The 15884-nt window shown below is 71.8% G+C and overlaps 2 protein-coding genes across 2 annotated transcripts; one reads left to right on the top strand and one right to left on the bottom strand.

Moving 5' to 3' along the window:
* The first annotated feature begins 582 nt into the window (after positions 1-582).
* LOC136991446 (alanine aminotransferase 1-like) lies at positions 583-7729 on the top strand. The gene is given in 15 exon segments (XM_067292578.1): positions 583-763; positions 1485-1499; positions 2285-2374; positions 3328-3435; positions 3543-3676; positions 4354-4429; positions 4432-4587; positions 4670-4758; positions 4840-4976; positions 5087-5178; positions 5181-5261; positions 5353-5504; positions 5980-6091; positions 7259-7404; positions 7715-7729. Coding segments are annotated over 15 exon segments (1584 nt in total).
* Positions 7730-7830: 101 nt separating this feature from the next.
* On the bottom strand, positions 7831-15122 carry GPT (glutamic--pyruvic transaminase). Its single transcript, XM_067292248.1, has 11 exons — positions 15027-15122; positions 12368-12457; positions 12150-12258; positions 11909-12039; positions 10759-11002; positions 10581-10660; positions 10358-10494; positions 9549-9723; positions 8581-8736; positions 8329-8441; positions 7831-7956 (listed from the first exon to the last, which is right to left on the bottom strand). The coding sequence occupies exons 1-11, from the start codon at positions 15111-15113 to the stop codon at positions 7866-7868; spliced, it is 1413 nt and encodes a 470-aa protein (XP_067148349.1). The 5' UTR covers positions 15114-15122; the 3' UTR covers positions 7831-7865.
* Between the last annotated feature and the right edge of the window lie 762 nt (positions 15123-15884).

The raw sequence follows: 15884 nt of genomic DNA, 5'->3' as shown, positions 1-15884 counted from the left end.
GATCCCCCATGCCATGGGGCGTCCTGCATCCCCGCAGCATCCCCAGGGTGCCCCACATTCCCGGGGTGTCCCGCGCCCCCGCGGCCGCTCACCTGGGCCTCCCGCACGGCGCGGGGCGGGAGCTGGACGCGGGGGAAGGCGCGGGCGCCGCCCTGCACGGGCTGGCAGCGGATGCCGGGCGCCCGGGCGAGCAGGTCCTGCACCAGGCGGGCCTTGCAGGCCAGGTCGCTCCGCGCCGCCTGCTCATCCTGCAGCGGGTCCGGGGGGCCGTGAGCGGGGCCAGGCTCTAGGGTCAAGGGGATGGGGACGGGGACAAGGACATGGAGGGGGAAGGAGATTGGGAAGAGGGAAGAGAATGGGAATGCAGAAGGAGAAGGCAAAGGGGAGGGATGAAGAGGATGGGGAAGGGGATGGAGATGAGGACAGGGATGGGCTGCATGGGGTCCTCGAGGAGGTCGAGCACAACGTGATGGACTGCACCAGGTGGAGCTGCTGAATGACGCTGGGCTCCACGTTCACCAGCTGCAGGAACCTGGCGTGGAAACTGCACCCACAGGAGGCTGTGGGACCCCCCCCCCAACCATGCGGGGTCCTGCGACGGGGCCCCCACAGCCGGGACCCCTGCGCCCCCCTCGTCCAGGGCCAACAGGGGACGGGCACTCACTCGGCGGCGACGCTCTTGGAGATGGAGTAGAAGGAGACGAGCTGGACCATGTTGGCCAGCGGGGTGACCGTCTTGGGGAGCTGGGCATCCCATGGGATGGTGCTGGGTGCCCCATGGTGCTGTGCACCCTATGGGATGGTGCTGTGCACCCCAGGGAGCTGGGTGCCCCATGGGATGGTGCTGGGCACCCCATGGGATGGTGCTGGGCACCCCACAGGATGATACTGGGCACCCTGTGGGGCTGGTGCTATGCACCCCATGGAGCTGGACACCCAATGAGATGATATTTGGCACTCCATGGTGTTGGTCACCCTATGGGGCTGTGCACCCCACGGAGCTGGATGCCCCATGGCGTGGTGTTGGGCACCCTATGGGGCTGTGCACCCCACGGAGCTGTGCACCCCATGGCGTGGTGTTGGGCACCCTATGGAGCTGTGCACCCCATGGAGCTGGGTGCCCCATGGGACATTGCCGGCCGCCCTATGGGGCTGGTGCCGGGCCCCCCACAGCATTGGGCGCCCCAGTGGGCCCGGTGCGCGGCTCCCCGCGCCCTACTGACCTTCCCGAGGGGACGGACGGACGGACGGACGGACGGGGCGGGGGCGGGGGCGGGCTGGGGGCGGGTTTGGGGGCAGGTAACGGGGGCGGGGGGCGGCGGAGGTCCTGCCCCCGTCCCGGTGTCCCGTCCCGTCGCGTCCCGTCCCGTCGCGGGGCCATGGCAGCCGCGGAGGCCCCCGGCGCCCCCCGGCGCCCCCCGAGCCCCGGTGTCCCGGCGCCGCCGCCGCTGCAGCCGCTGCTCCAGCGCGCCGCCGCCCTCCAGCGGGAGCTGGCGCAGGTGAGAGCCCCGCCGGCACCCACGGCCACCCGTGTGTGTCCCCACGGCCACCGCCGCCCTGAAGCGTCCCCCCCTCTCCCCCCAGGTCCCACAGCCCTCCAGGTCCCTGCAGCCCCCCAGGTCCCCATGGCCACCCAGGTCCCCCTGGCCACCTAGGTCCCCATGGTCCCGCCGGTCCCTCTGTCCCCCTCCAAGTCTCTGCAGCCCCCAGGTCCCCAAGGCCACCCCAGGTCCCCATGGTCCTGCTGGTCCCCCTGCTCCCCTCCACCATCCCCACAGCCCCCAGGTCCTCGCAGCCCCCCAGGTCCCCATGGTCCTGCCAGTCCCTCTGTCCTCCTCCAAGTCCCCACAGCCCCCAGGTCCCTGCAGCCCCCCAGGTCTCCAGGGCCACCCAGGTCCCCAAGGCCACCCAGGTCTCCATGGTCCTGCCAGTCCCTCTGTCCTCCTCCAAGTCCCCACAGCCCCCAGGTCCCTGCAGCCCCCCAGGTCTCCAGGGCCACCCAGGTCCCCAAGGCCACCCAGGTCCCCATGGTCCTGCCAGTCCCTCTGCCCCCCTCCAAGTCCCCACAGCCCCCAGGTCCCTGCAGCCCCCCCAGGGTCCCCCAGGTCCCTGCACTCCCACAGGTGCCAGTGTCCCTGCAGGTCCCCACCCCCAGGGACGGGTGCTGCCCTGGGGTCCCCCGCTCTGGGGTTGTCCCCCCTCCCCTTGCCCCAGCCCGTGGCGACATCCCCCCGGTTTGGGGAGGGGACGCGGGTGACCGCAGGCGGGTGGCCGCCGTCCCCAGGGCAAGGACAAGCCCTTCGCGGAGGTGGTGTGGTGCCATTCGGGAGACCCGGCCGCCGCCGGGCGCCAGCCCCTCGCCCTCCTCCGGCAGGTAACGGGGACCCCCCCCACCCCCCCCCCCCCCCCGCGGGCCCGTGTCCCCGGGCCACCCCGGGGCCCTTCGCCCCCGCCGCCACGGTCGGGCGGTCGCGGCCGTTCATCATTAACCGGGGCAGCGCCAAACACGCCGCGGGGGGCGAAGGTGCAGGCTCCCGGCAGCCCTCAGCCCCCCCCCCCAAACCTGCAGCCCCCCCACCCCCAACCCCCAAGCGCCCCCGCGAGCCTTCAGCGTCCCTGGCAAACCTGCGTCTCTGTGATCGCGCGGCCTCCCTGCACCCCCCCCCAGCACCCCGAGAATCTGCCGCCGCCCCCCCCCCCAAGTCTTCTGCATCCCCTTGAACCCTCGGCATCCCCCCCAAACCCTCTGCATCCCCCCCAAACCCTCCATATCCCCCCAAATCTTCAGCATCCCCCAAAACCCTCTGTATCCCCCCAAAACCCTCCATATCCCCCCAAATCCTCGGCATCCCCCCAAAACCCTCTGTATACCCCCAAAACCCTCCATATCCCCTCAAACCCTCCACATCCCTGCCAACCTTGACATCCCCCCAAAACCCTCCACATCCCCCCAAATCCTCAGCATCCCCCCAAACCCTCCACATCCCCCAAACCCTCCATAACCCCCAAACCCTCAGCATCCCCCCAACCCTCCACATCCCCACAAACCCTCCACATTCCCCAAAACCCTCTCCATCCCCCAAACCCTCCACATCCCCCCAAACCCTCTCCATCCCCCCCAAACCCTCTGCACTCCCCCAAACCCTTGGCCCCCGAAGCCTCAGCATCCCCCCAAACCCCCAACATCCCCCCCCCCCAAGCCCCCCGCATCCCTGCGGCCCCTCCGCAGCCCCTCCGCAGCCCGCGGCGCTGCCGGGAGCAGGCAGTTTGCCCCGGCAGCACCCCCGGGGTGTCCGCGGGCCGCTGAGGGAGGCCGGGTGCCCGCAGGTGGCTGCCGCCTGCGCCTACCCGAGCTGCTGGGCACCGCCGCCGTGCCCGCCGAGGCCGAGCAGCGCGCCCGCCGCCTCCTGCGGCACCTGCACGGCGGCAGCCCAGGTACCGGCCCCGGCATCCCGCCGCCGGGTTGGCGGGGGGACGGAAATTTGGGGCCAAGGAGCTGGAGCTGCCCCCCTCCTCCCTTCCCGACGCCACCCCGTCCCCAGGGGCTTACAACCTGGAGTACGTCACCGACACCGTCGCCCGCACGGTGGCCCGGTTCCTGGAGCGGCGCGACGGCGGCGTCCCCTGCGATCCCGGGAGCATCGTGCCCTGCGGCGGCACGGCAGCGGCCGTGGTGGTGAGCTGGGGTCGTCCGCCTCCCCACCCCGGGCCGTTGCAGCGTCCCCCTGCCCCAGGGTGTTGCAGCATCCTCCTGCACCGGTGCATTGCATCATCCCCCTGCCCTGGGGTGTTGCAGCATCCCCCCCCCCCCGCACTGCGGTGTTGCAACGTCCCCCCCTGCACCAGGGCATTGCAGCATCCCCCTGCCCCGGGGTGTTGCAGCGTCCCCCTGCCCTGGTGCATTGCAGCGTCCCCCTGCACTGGGGTGTTGCAGCGTCCCCCCTGCCCTGGTGCATTGCAGCGTCCCCCTGCACTGGGGCGTTGCAGCATCTCCCCTGCACCGGAGCATTGCAGCATCCCCCTGCACCAGGGCGTTGCAGCATCCCCCTGCCCTGGTGCATTGCAGCGTCCCCCTGCACTGGGCGTTGCAGCGTCCCCCCTGCACCGGAGCATTGCAGCATCCCCCCCTGCCCCAGGGTGTTGCAGCATCCCCCTGCCCAGTGCAATTGCAGCGTCCCCCCCTGCACCGGGGCGTTGCAGCATCCTCCTGCACTGGTGCATTGCAGCATCCCCCCCCCCCCCTGCACCAGGCTGTTGCAGCATCCCCCTGCACTGGGGCGTTGCAATGGTCCCCATGCCCGGGCGAGCACCCCGGGGTGCTGGTGGCCTCGCCAACTCAGCTTCACCCGGCAGGACGTCGTGTCGCTGGTGGTGGACGCGGGGGGCGGCGCGGCGGGCGGCCGTGCTGCTCCCGGCGCCGGGCCGCCGCTCTACGGGCGGCTGCGGCGCTGGCCGGGGCCGCGGCCGTTCCCTACCTGCTGGCCGAGGAGCGGGGCTGGGACGTGGACGTGGGCGAGGTGCGGCGGGCGCTGCGGCGGGCCCGGGAGCGCTGCGACCCCAAAGTGCTCTGCGTCGTCAACCCGGGGACCCCACGGGTGAGCGAGGGGGCTGAGTCCTCCCCCGACCCCATGCATGGTGCTGCCCCCTCTTCCCTTTGCAACCCGTGGTTGCCCCCCAGGCCACGTGCTGAGCCGGCAGAGCATGGAAGCCGTCATCCGGCTGGCGGACGAGGAAAACCTGCTGCTGCTGGCGGACGAGGTGGGTGCACGGGGACACCGGGGGGGGGGGGGGGTCCGGCATCCCCCGGTGCCACCAACCCCATCCGTGCCCGTCCCGCAGGTGCACCAGGACAGCGTGGCCGCCCCCGGCCGCCCCTTCCTCTCCTTCAAGCGGGTGCTGTGCGAGATGGGCGCCCCGCTGGCCACCACCGTCCAGCTGGTCTCCTTCTACTCCCTGTCCAAGGGCATCGCCGGCGAGTGAGTCATCCCCGTTCCCCCTCCCAGCTCACCCGGCTGCCTGGTCCCATGGGGGGGGGGGGTCCCAGCGGGATGCAAACTGCCCCCTCTGCTCCCCTCTCCCCACCCAGGGGCGGTTTCCGAGCCGGTTTCTTCGAGCTGGTGAACATCGACCCCGGCGTCCTGAAGTGCTTCTACACGTGGGGGCTCTCCGTGTACCCCCCATCCTGGGGCAGATCCTGCTGCACACGGCCATGGAGCTGCCGGGTCCCGAGGAGCCCTGCTACGCGTCCTTCGCCGCTGTACGTACCCGGGGGGGCAGCCCGGACGCCTGGGCCCCCGCCGCGCAGGCAGCGCGGGGTGGCAGGACTCATGCTGCCCTGACCCGCTGCAGGAGGAGCAGGCGGCGCGGAGCGACCTGGCCGCAAGGCCCGCCTGGTGCAGGACCTGCTCGCCCGGGCGCCCGGCATCCGCTGCCAGCCCGTGCAGGGCGGCGCCCGCGCCTTCCCCCGTGTCCAGCTCCCGCCCCGCGCCGTGCGGGAGGCCCAGGTGAGCGGCCGCGGGGGGGTGCGGGACACCCCGGGAATGTGGGGCACCCTGGGATGCTGCGGGGATGCAGGACGCCCCATGGTATGGGGGGGATCGCGGGGACATGGGGCACCCTGGGGATGCAGGATGCTCCGGGGATGCAGGATGCCCCATGGCATGGGGGATCGTGGGGACATGGGGCACCCTGGGGATGCAGGATGCTCCGGGGATGCAGGATGCCCCATGGCATGGGGGATCATGGGGACATGGGGCACCCTGGGGATGCAGGATGCTCTGGGGATGCAGGACGCCCCATGGCATGGGGGATCGCGGGGACACGGGGCACCCTGGGGATGCGGGATGCTCCGGGGATGCAGGACGCCCCATGGCATGGGGGATCGCGGGGGACACCGGGGCACCCTGGGGATGTGGTGCAGCCCAGGAACATGGGGCGCCCCAGGGTGCAGGGTGACCGTCACTGCCCTTCTCCCCACAGGCACAGGGTGTGGAGCCCGATTTCTTCTTCTGCCAGAAGCTGCTGAGGCGACGGGCATCGTGCTGGCGCCAGGGAGCACATTTGGGCAGCAGGAGGGCACCTACCACGTTGGGTACCCGGGGGAGGGCAGGGTGCAGGGGAACCCCCTGCAGCAAGGAGGGGGGGGGGTTGCAAGGGGGCTGGGTTGCAGGGTCGAAGGTGTGGAGGGGTTGTTCAGGGCTGGGGGTGGTGAGGGAAGGTGCTGGGAGCTGGTGGATGGGGGCTGCTTGGGGTTTGGTGGGGGAGGCTGGTTGGGTTGGATGGGGGGGGGGGTGTGTGCAAGAGGTTGGGTGGTGGAGCTGGGTTGAGGTTTGGGCAATGGGTATGGGAGGTTGTTGTGGGTGGGGTGGTGAGGTGGTTGGTTGGTGGAGGGCTGGGTGGAGTGGGTTTTGGAGTTATTTGGTGGGTGGGGTTGGGGGTGGGTGTTTAGGGGTCTGGCTGGGGCTGAGAGGTTGGGGGTGGGTGGTGGGGCTGGGTGGGAGGGGGTTGACTCAGGTGGGTGCTTGGAGTTGACAGGGTGGGGTTGCTTGCGAGGGTCTGGTTGGGCTGGGTGATGGGTATTCAGGGGCTGGTTAGGGTGCGTGGGCGGTGGAGGGCTGATCGGAGTAGGTGGGTGGTGGGACTGGGTGGATTTGGGTGGCAGGTGTTGAGGTGTGTGGTTGTGGTCGGGTGGTCAAGGACTGGTTGGAGTGGGTGGGTGGTTCGGATGGAGACATTGGGGTTGGGTGGTGGGGCTGGTTGGGTTTGGCTGATGGTGTTGGGGGGGCTGGTTGGGACAGGAGGTTGGGAGGCTGGTTGGGGCTGAGAGGTTGGGTTGGGTGGTGGGACTGGGTGGGTTTGGTGATAGGTGTTGGGGGGGGCTGGTTGGGTTCAGTGATAGGTGTTGAGGGGCTGGTTGGTGTGAGTGGGTGATGGAGGGCTGGTTGGGATGGGTGGTTGGTGGAGCTGGTTGGGTTTGGGTTGGGTTCAGTGATGGGTGTTGGGGGCTGGTTGGTGTGGGTGGGTTGCTGTTGTGGGTGGGTGGTGGAGGGCTGGTTGGTTGGGGGGCCGGTTGGGGCCAAGAGGTTGGGTTGGGTGGTGGGACTGGTTGGGTTTGGTGATGGGTGTTGGGGGGCCCGAGAGGTCAAGGTGGGTCATCGGGGTTGGCTGATGGGAGGGTTTGGGGGGGGGCTGGCAGGGTTGGGTGGGGGGGTGCCGGAGCCACGGCGGGGGCACGGCCACCCACGGCGGCGCTCCCCAGGCTGTCGCTGCTGCCGCCCGCCGAGACGCTGCGGAGGGCGCTGGGCGCCGTGGCCGAGTACCACGCCGCCTTCGTGCGGGACTTCTCGTGACGCGGCGCCGGGCAGCCGGGCTGATCGCACGGCCCAATTAAAGCACCGCCTGATCGCATCGCATGGACGGACGCGCTCCTGTGCTCAACGCTCGCCGGGGGGGGGGGGGGAAAGGGACACAGCCCTGGTGGCTGCGGGGCACCGACCGTGGGAGCTGTGTCACGAGCGCGGGAGGACTCAGCCCGGCGATGCACGGCCCCACGCGGCTGTTCGCTACCCTTTTATTAGGGGGTTCCAAGGGGAGAACCAGCCCTACCCGCCGTGCCCGGGCAGCGGTGCCGAGCCCCGGGGGGACCTGCCCCGGGACACGGGGTGCCCTCGTGTCCCCGTCCCCGTCCCCGTCTCCGTCCCCCCCCCCCGGGAAGGCACTTGGAGACTGAAGGCACTTGGAGACGTACAGCGCCGGGCACCTGGCCGACCGCCCGGGGCGAGGGGGGGGTCCCTCGCGGGGCAGGGGGATGGAGCGGGTAGGGGTGGGACCCCGCGGGGGACGGGTGCTGGGTGCCGGGACCGGCGTTAGGAGTACTCCTTGGTGAACTTGGCGTGGAACTGGCTGAGCTTCTGCAGCAGCACCTGGAGCTTCTCCGTGGGTGGCAGGATGGTCATCCTGGGGCACAGCGGGCGCTGGCACCGGCGCCGGGACACCCGCCACCCCCCCTGCGCCCGGCACCGTGCCCATCCCTCCCCGCACACCCCCCCCCCGCATTGCACCCCACAACCTCCCCCAGCACCCTGCACCCTCCTCCGTGCACCCGGCACCGTGCACATCCACTGCCTGCACCAAGCACCCTGCACCCTCCTCCACGCACCCGGCACCGTGCACGTCCACTGCCGGCACCAAGCACCCTGCACCCTCCTCCATGCACCCAGCACCGTGCACGTCCACTGCCTGCGCCAAGCACCCTGCACCCGGCTCCCCACCTTCCTTGCACCCTCCTCTCTAAACCCTGCACCCCGGGGCACCTCCACGGGGACCCACCGGAAATGGTAGGTGCCTTCCCGCTGCCCAAACCCGCTGCCCGGCACCACGCAGATGCCCGTCTCCTCCAGCAGCTTCATGCAGAAGAACATGTCCGGGGCCTGGCCCTGTGCCTGCGTGACCGGGCATGGGTCAGACCTGCATGGGCCACCAGGACCCACGCATGGGGCAGGGGAGGTCCCACGCTGCCCGCTGTAGGGGCGTGGGGCACCAGGAAGGGCCTCGGTCACGGCACGGGGTCTCATCCGGTACCTTGGCCTCCTGCACGGCACGGGGCGGCAGCTCGATCCTGGGGAAGGAGTACATGGCGCCCTGCACGGGGTTGCAGTGGATGCCGGGCGCCTGGTTGAAGATCTCCTGGGTGAGCCGGGCCTTGTGCGCCAGGGCGCTGAGCACCGCCTGCTTCTCCTGCCGGTGGGAGAACCCAGTGCTGAGCCCGCATCCGGGGTGCCACGGGCACTGGGGCTCCCCCCCCTGCCCATGATCATCCCCACACTGGTCCCCATGCCCATATCCATGCCTATGCCCATCCCTATGTCCGTGTCCATGCCCGTGCCCATGTCCATGCCCATCCCTATGTCCGTGTCCATGCCCATGCCTATGTCCATCCCTATGTCCGTGTCCATGCCCATGTCCATCCCTATGTCCATGCCCATGTCCATGTCCATGCCCATCCCTATGTCCGTGTCCATGCCCATGCCTATGTCCATCCCTATGTCCATGTCCATGCCCATGTCCATCCCTATGTCCATGCCCATGTCCATGTCCATGCCCATGCCCATCCTCATCCCCATGACCAGCCCCTTGCCCATGCCCATCTTCATCCCCATGCCCATGTCCATCCCTATGTCCATGCCCATGCCCATGTCCATGCCCATCCTCATCCCCATGACCAGCCCCTTGCCCATGCCCATCCTCATCCCCATGCCCATACACATGTCCATCCCTATGTCCATGTCCATGCCCCTGCCCATCCTCATCCCCATGACCAGCCCCTTGCCCATGCCCATCCCATGCCCATCCTCATCCCCATGCCCATGTCCATGCCCATCCCTATGTCCGTGTCCATGCCCATGTCCATGCCCATGCCCAAGTCCATCCCTATGTCCATGCCCATCCTCATCCCCATGCCCATCCCCATTCTCATGCCCATCCCCTTGCCCATGCCCATGCCCATCATCGTGCTCATGCCCCCATCCTTGTCCCCTGCCCGCACTCACGGCGATGAAGCGCTCGTAGGAGGGCTCGCCGGGCTGCGGCGGGTCCACCACGGCGTCCAGGACGATCTGCCCAGGCACGGGCGGGCACAGGCGCACCGACACCAGCTTGGCCAGCTGCTGCCGCACCTCGGGGTCCATGTTCACCACCTCCACGTAGCCGCTCCGAAACCCGCACCTGGCCGCAGCATAGCCCATGACGGCACCAGCAGGCACCCGTCCGTGGGGGCCACGGCCAGGGAGCCAGGGATGGGGACCCACGGATGGAGACCAGGGGTGGGGACCCATGGACAAGGATGCACGGGGGGATACCCAAGGATGAGGAAGTGTGGACAGGGGCTCAAGGATGGAGACCCATGGAGACCCAGGTGGGGAGCCACAGATGGGGACCCCCCCCCCCCAAACAGGGACCTGCGGATAGGGACATATGGACAGGGCCCCACAGGCAGGGAGCCACGGAAAAGGAAGCCATGGACAGGGACCCGCAGACAAGGACCCATGGATAGTGATCCATAGCAGGGACCCATGGGGGCACCACCATCCCCACACTGGAACTTATGGAGCTGGGGCACCACCATCCCCACCCCAGCACCCATGGGGCTGTGGCACTACCATTTTTACCCCAGGACCCGTGGGGCCAGGGCATCACCATCCCCATCCTGGAACCCATGAGGCCATGGCACCACCATTCCCACCCATGGGGCCATGGCCTCCACCCATGGGGCCATGGCACCACCATCCCCCCCGCTTTGGCCCTTGGGGCCCATGGGGCAGGGGGCAAGCATCGCCAGGGTGTCTCATGGGGCACTCACTCGCCCATGAAGCCCTTGGAGATGGAGTGGAAGGAGGCCAGCTCCACCACGTCTGCGTATGGTGGCCCGAGCTCAAACAGCACCTTCTTGAAGGAGTGGAAAGCCGAGCCCTCGGCGTAGATGTTGTCCTGGTAGACCTGGGGGGCAGCGTGGCGTCACCCCAGACGCCGGGGTCCCCCGGGCAGGTGATGGTGGGGAGAGCCGCCCCGTGGACCACGCTCACCTCGTCGGCCATGAGGAAGAGCTTCTCCTCAAACGCAAACTTGATGACGTCCTCGATGCACTGCCGGCTCTGCACCTGCCCTGGAGAGACCCACGTGTCAGGGGCTGCTGCGGCACCGGCGCGGCACCGGCACGGCACCGGGGGTCCCCGGGCTCCCGCCCCGTCCTCCCGGGGGTACCGGTGGGGTTGCCCGGGTTGATGATGCAGAGGACGCGGGGGGCGCAGTGGCGGCGGGCCTCGGCCAGCGCCCGCCGCAGCTCGCCCACGTCCAGCGCCCAGCAGTGCTCCTCGTCCAGGTAGTAGTTGACCTGCACGGCGCTGAGCTCGGCGATGGCGGCCGAGTAGAGCGGGTACTGCGGGATGGGGATCATCACGCCCGTCCGCGACGCGCCCTCCCCGGACACCAGCAGCTTCAGGATGGTCTGCGGGAGAGGAGCCGCGTGGGCACGGGCACCGCATGGGGAGGCCATGGGCATGGGGACGGTGCGGGGATGGGGACAGTATGGGCGGGGGGGGTGGCATGGGATCAGCAATGGCATGAGAGTGGGGACAGTGTGGGCCCAGGAATAGCATGGGCATAAGGATGGCATGGGCACGGGGACAGGGTGGGCACAGGGACAGTGTAGGCACAGGGATGGTGTGGGCACAGGGACAGGGTGGGCACAGGGATGGGTTGGACACAGGGACAGTGTGGGCATAGGGACAGGGTGGGCACGGGGGGGTCACTGTGGGTATGGGGATGGCATGGGGACAGCGTGGGCATGGGGCAGGGTGGGCATGGGGACAATGTGGGCACAGGATGGTGTGGGCATGGGGACAGGGTGGGCATGGGTGTAGGGATGGCATGGGGGACACTGGGCATGGGGACAGGGTGGGTATAGGGATGGCACGGGGATGCTGTGGGCACGGGGACAGTGTGGGCATGGGGACAGAGTGGGTATAGGGATGGCATGGGGACAGTGTGGGCACAGGGACAGTGTGGGCACGGGGACAGTGCAGGCACGGGGACAGGGTGGGCATGGTGCTGGCACGGCAGCCGCAGGGCCGTAGGGCAGCGTGGGAACTGGCCGGAGCCACCAGGATGGCGCGGGATCGTGGTGGGCACAGGGACGCCGAGGCCGCGGGGGGCCCGGCTGGCCGCGCAGGGGACATTGGTGCTGCCCAGCCCGGGGCCGGTGCCAGGCGCTGCACAAAGGCCCTTTGTGGGCTCCAGCGCCGCCACTGCCGGCCCCAACCCTGGGGGGGGCGTGGGAAAGCCGGCCGGTGGCAGCAAGCCCGGGTGGCACGGTGCCACCGCCGGGGGGGGGGGACGGGGGACGGGACCGTACCACGATGGCGTCGCTGGCCCCCGTGGAGAGGAAGATGTCGTCGGGCTTGGCGGGCACGCCGTCGCGCCGCTCGATGAAGCGCGCCACGTCGCGGCGCACCAGCTCGATGCCGGGGCTGGCGCTGTAGGCACCTGGCGGGGCAGGGAGCCGGGTGGCGCGGGTGACGCCGGGGTCCCCAACCGCATATGTGTCCCCCCCCCCCCCTTCTCCGGGCCCCCCCCGCGGCGGGACGGGCACTCACCGGCGCTCTGCCCGGCGCAGGCCGCCAGCAGCCGCCGCGCTCGCTCCTTGGCGTCGCCGGGGATGGAGGGCTCGCTCAGCAGCTCGGGGCACAGGCACAGGGCGCTCACCTGGCACGGCACCGGGGCGCAGCTCAGCCCGCCGCCCGGACGCCTGGGCCCCCCCCGCTGCCACCGTCCCCCACCACCACCACCACCCCCGCGTCCGCCCCGCCGGTACCTGGCGGAGGAAGGTGATGGGCTTCTGCCCCATGGCGTGGGCATCGCCGATGTTCGCTTTAATCACCTCCGTGAAGGGCTTGGGGACGCCCTGCGGGCACCGGGAGGGGGTGAGGAGCGGGACGGGGGTCCCCGCCGCCGCCACCACTGCCACCGCCGCCGTGGGGCTGGGGGGGGCGGCCCGGAGCGTGGTGACCCACGGCCAGGGCCAACAGCACCCTGCACGCTGCACCGCCCACGGGGCCCCCTGCTCCCGGGGGGGGGACACCCAGGGCACAGGGACCTGGGGCGCGGGGACCCCGGGGGCATTTGGGGCACAGAGCCCGGCCGGGCTCCGAGGAAGGTCCCCGAGCCACCCCCCCCCCCCCCCCCCCCCCCGCGCCACGGACTTTGGACAGCTCCGCGCCAGCGCTGAACTCTGCCCCCCCCCCCGCCCCCCGGGCCCGGCACCGCCTGCCGCTCCGGGGCATTTCCTGGGTGTCCCGCGGGGACCCGCCGCACCGGGCAGCCCGGGAGCGGGCGCAGCCTTCCCTGGGTCCCCCGCGGGGCCGGGGGGGGCACCGGCGGCTGCAGCCGCGCAAGAGCCGCGCTGGCGTGCGTGTGTGCGCGTGCAAGGTGTGCGCACCGCGCAGTGCACGTGCGTGTGCGCGCACGTGGGTACGTGCACGGGGCACGGGGCGCCGCACGTGTGCAAACGGCACGGGTGCACTGGGTGCACGCTGCGCACGTGCGTGTGCGTGTGCGTGTGCGTGTGCGTGAGTGTGCGTGTGTGTTTGCACGCGGTGCCGCCCCGCTGCACACACACACACACACCCCCCCCCGGCACGTCCTTGGCTCACCGTGGCGCTGCCTCCCGGGCGCTGCCGACCCCCTCGGACCGGGAGCCCCGGGGACACCGGGATGGCACCGTCCTGCCCCGGGGACACCGCTGTGCCAGGCTGGGCACGGCAGCACGGTCCCCTCCCCCCCCCCCCAGTGCCACCAGCGCATGGGGACAGCAGCGCTGCTGAGCCCCCCCGCCAGGCAGGACGCCACGGGGATGGGCACGGGAGCCAGGGCGAGCGGCCAGGAGCCGCGGGAGGCCCCGCTGCGCCGGCGGGCACGGTGCCCTCGCTGGCACCGAGGAGTTTGTCCCGCCAGCTTCGGTTTCAGGACGGCCTGTGCCGCCCGCGGGGGTTAGGCCGGCACCCGAGTCGCCCCCGGGGCCGGCGGCAGCGCTCGCCCGGGGACCCGCGGAGCCCGCGGCCGAGGCTGGCGATGCCACCCGCCGCGCCACCGGCAGGGCGCCAGGGACAGGGAGCGGCGGGCGCGGGAGCCGCCCCCGCACGTGCCCCGGCCCAGGTGCCGCGGGAAGCGGGAAGGTGCCCGCGGTGCCGGGCAGGCCGTGGCACGCCGGGCCCCCGCGCAGCACAGCCCGGCACCCGCGGGGCGCGCGGGACGTGGGGCGCACGGGATGTGGGGCGCACGGGACGTGGGGCATGTGGGACATGGGATGCACGGAATATGGGGTGCACGGGACATGGGGTGCACAGAATATGGGGCGCACAGGACATGGGGCACACGGGACATGGGGTGCATGGGACATGGGGCATGCAGGACATGGGGTGCACAGGACATGGGGCACGCAGGACATGGGGCACGCAGGATGTGGAGTGCACGGGACATGGGGCACATGGGACATGGGGTGCATGGGACATGGGGCACGCAGGACATGGGGTGCACAGGACATGGGGTGCATGGGACATGGGGTGCATGGGACATGGGGTGCACAGGATATGGGGAGCACAGGACATGGGGCACGTGGGACGTGGGGCGCACGGGACATGGGGCCACGCCACCCTTGCCCCCCCCGGCCCGTGCCCTACACCCACGGGCCCTTCACTGCCACCCGGCCCGCGGCTCCGGCGCAGCGGTGGGAAAACCCCCAGGTGGGAGCGGGGCCGCGGGGGGGGGGGGGGGGGGGGGGGACAAGACACGGCCACCAGCGGGGCGCCCCGGGGCCAGGAGGGGACTGGGGCGGGGGGGGGGGCCTGGGGCGGGGTGCGTGCACCCGGGGGTGGCGGGTGGTCTGGGGCCGGGTGCCCAGAGGGTGACGGTGCCCGGGGCAGGGTGTCCTAGAGCAAGGGGCCCGGGGGTGCGGGTGCCCAGGGCTCGGGGCTCGGGGGGTCCCGGGACAGGGTGCCCGGGGGTGGGGGGGGTCCCGGAGCAGGGTGCTGGGGTGATGGTGCCCCGGGGGTCTTGGGGGCAGAGAGTGTCCCGGGGGTCCCGGGGCAGGGGTTCCTGGGGCAGGGGGGTGTCCGGGGGGTGCCAGGGCAGGGGGTGTCCGGGGGGTCCTGGGGCAGAGTGTCCCGGTGTCCCGGTGTCCCGGGGCAGGGGGTCCCAGGGCAGGGGGTGTCCCAGGGGTCCCGGGGCTGGGTGTCTGGGGGATCCCAGGGGTCCTGGGGCAGGTGATTCCGGAGTTGGGTGACCGGGGGATCCCGGGGGTCCCGGGGCAGAGTGTCCTGGTGTCCCGCAGCTGGGGTTGCCCGGGAGTCCCGGGGCAGGGAGTCCCGGGGTAGGGGGTGTCCGGGGTCCCGGGGCTGGGTGTCCGGGGGGTCCCGGGGCAGGTCATCCCGAGACTGGGTGTCCGGGGGGTCCCGGCGGTCCCGGCAGTGCCGTACCTGGCTCAGCTCCCGTTCCAACTCCAGGGCGCGGGTGACGATGGGGCCGCGCACCGCGTACTCCACCCGCCGCACCGCCGGGTTCATGGTGGCCACGCTCAGCACCGGCGCCCGCCGCTGCCCCGCCGCCGCCCCGGGGCCCGGCACCGGCACCGGCACCGGCCCGCGCCCCGCCGCCGCCGCCGCCGCCGCCGCCGCCGCCGCCGCCGCCATGGCCCGTCCGGCCGGGATCCTGCGGGGCCGCAGCGCCCTCAGCGCCCGCATGGCCCGCGCCGAGCCGCCCGCGGGCACCGGCACCGCCCCGACGGGCAACGGGCACCGGCCCCCCCCGACGGGCACCGGGCAACGGGCACCGGCGCCGCCCCGACGGGCACCGGCACTGGCACCGCCCCGACGGGCAACGGGCACCGGCACCGCCCGCACCGGCCCCCCCCGACGGGCACCGCCACCGGGCACCGGCACCGCCCCGGCCCGCCCCGACGGGCACGGGCACGTCCCGGTGCCCCCGGTGCCCCCCCGCCGGCGCAGCCCCCAGCCCCGAGCGCTCCCGGGCGGGAGCCGCCCCCGCACCCCCCGGGGCTCCCCCGGCGCCCCCCCGGCACCCGCAGCACCGTGCGCACGGCGGCGCCCCGTCGCCCCCCGGCCTGCGCCCGCACACGCGTGTGCACACACACGCACGCACACACGCACCCCTGCAACACGCGCGGGCACGTCCCTGCCGCACCCCCCTGCGCCCTGCAACCCGCACCCTGGGGCGCCCCACAGTGCCCCCACACTGCGCCCCTGTGCTGCCCCACACTGACCCCCTGCACTGCCCCATACTGACCCCCCTGCGCTGCCCCACACTGCCCCCCTGCA

This window comes from Apteryx mantelli, chromosome 2 (genome assembly GCF_036417845.1).
Source record: "Apteryx mantelli isolate bAptMan1 chromosome 2, bAptMan1.hap1, whole genome shotgun sequence".
Lineage (NCBI taxonomy): Eukaryota > Metazoa > Chordata > Aves > Apterygiformes > Apterygidae > Apteryx > Apteryx mantelli.
This window is presented reverse-complemented; position numbering and strand designations above follow the sequence as displayed.

Bases quoted from the DNA above. Each gene is read 5' to 3' on its own strand.
- GPT (XM_067292248.1), bottom strand. From the start codon at position 15,113: ATGAACCCGGCGGTGCGGCGGGTGGAGTACGCGGTGCGCGGCCCCATC. The intron at 11,003-11,908 runs GTACGGTCCCGT...CCTCTCCCGCAG, and splicing joins GGGCCAGCGACGCCATCGTG to ACCATCCTGAAGCTGCTGGT. The intron at 8,442-8,580 runs GTACCGGATGAG...CCGGTCACGCAG, and splicing joins GTGCCGTGCAGGAGGCCAAG to GCACAGGGCCAGGCCCCGGA.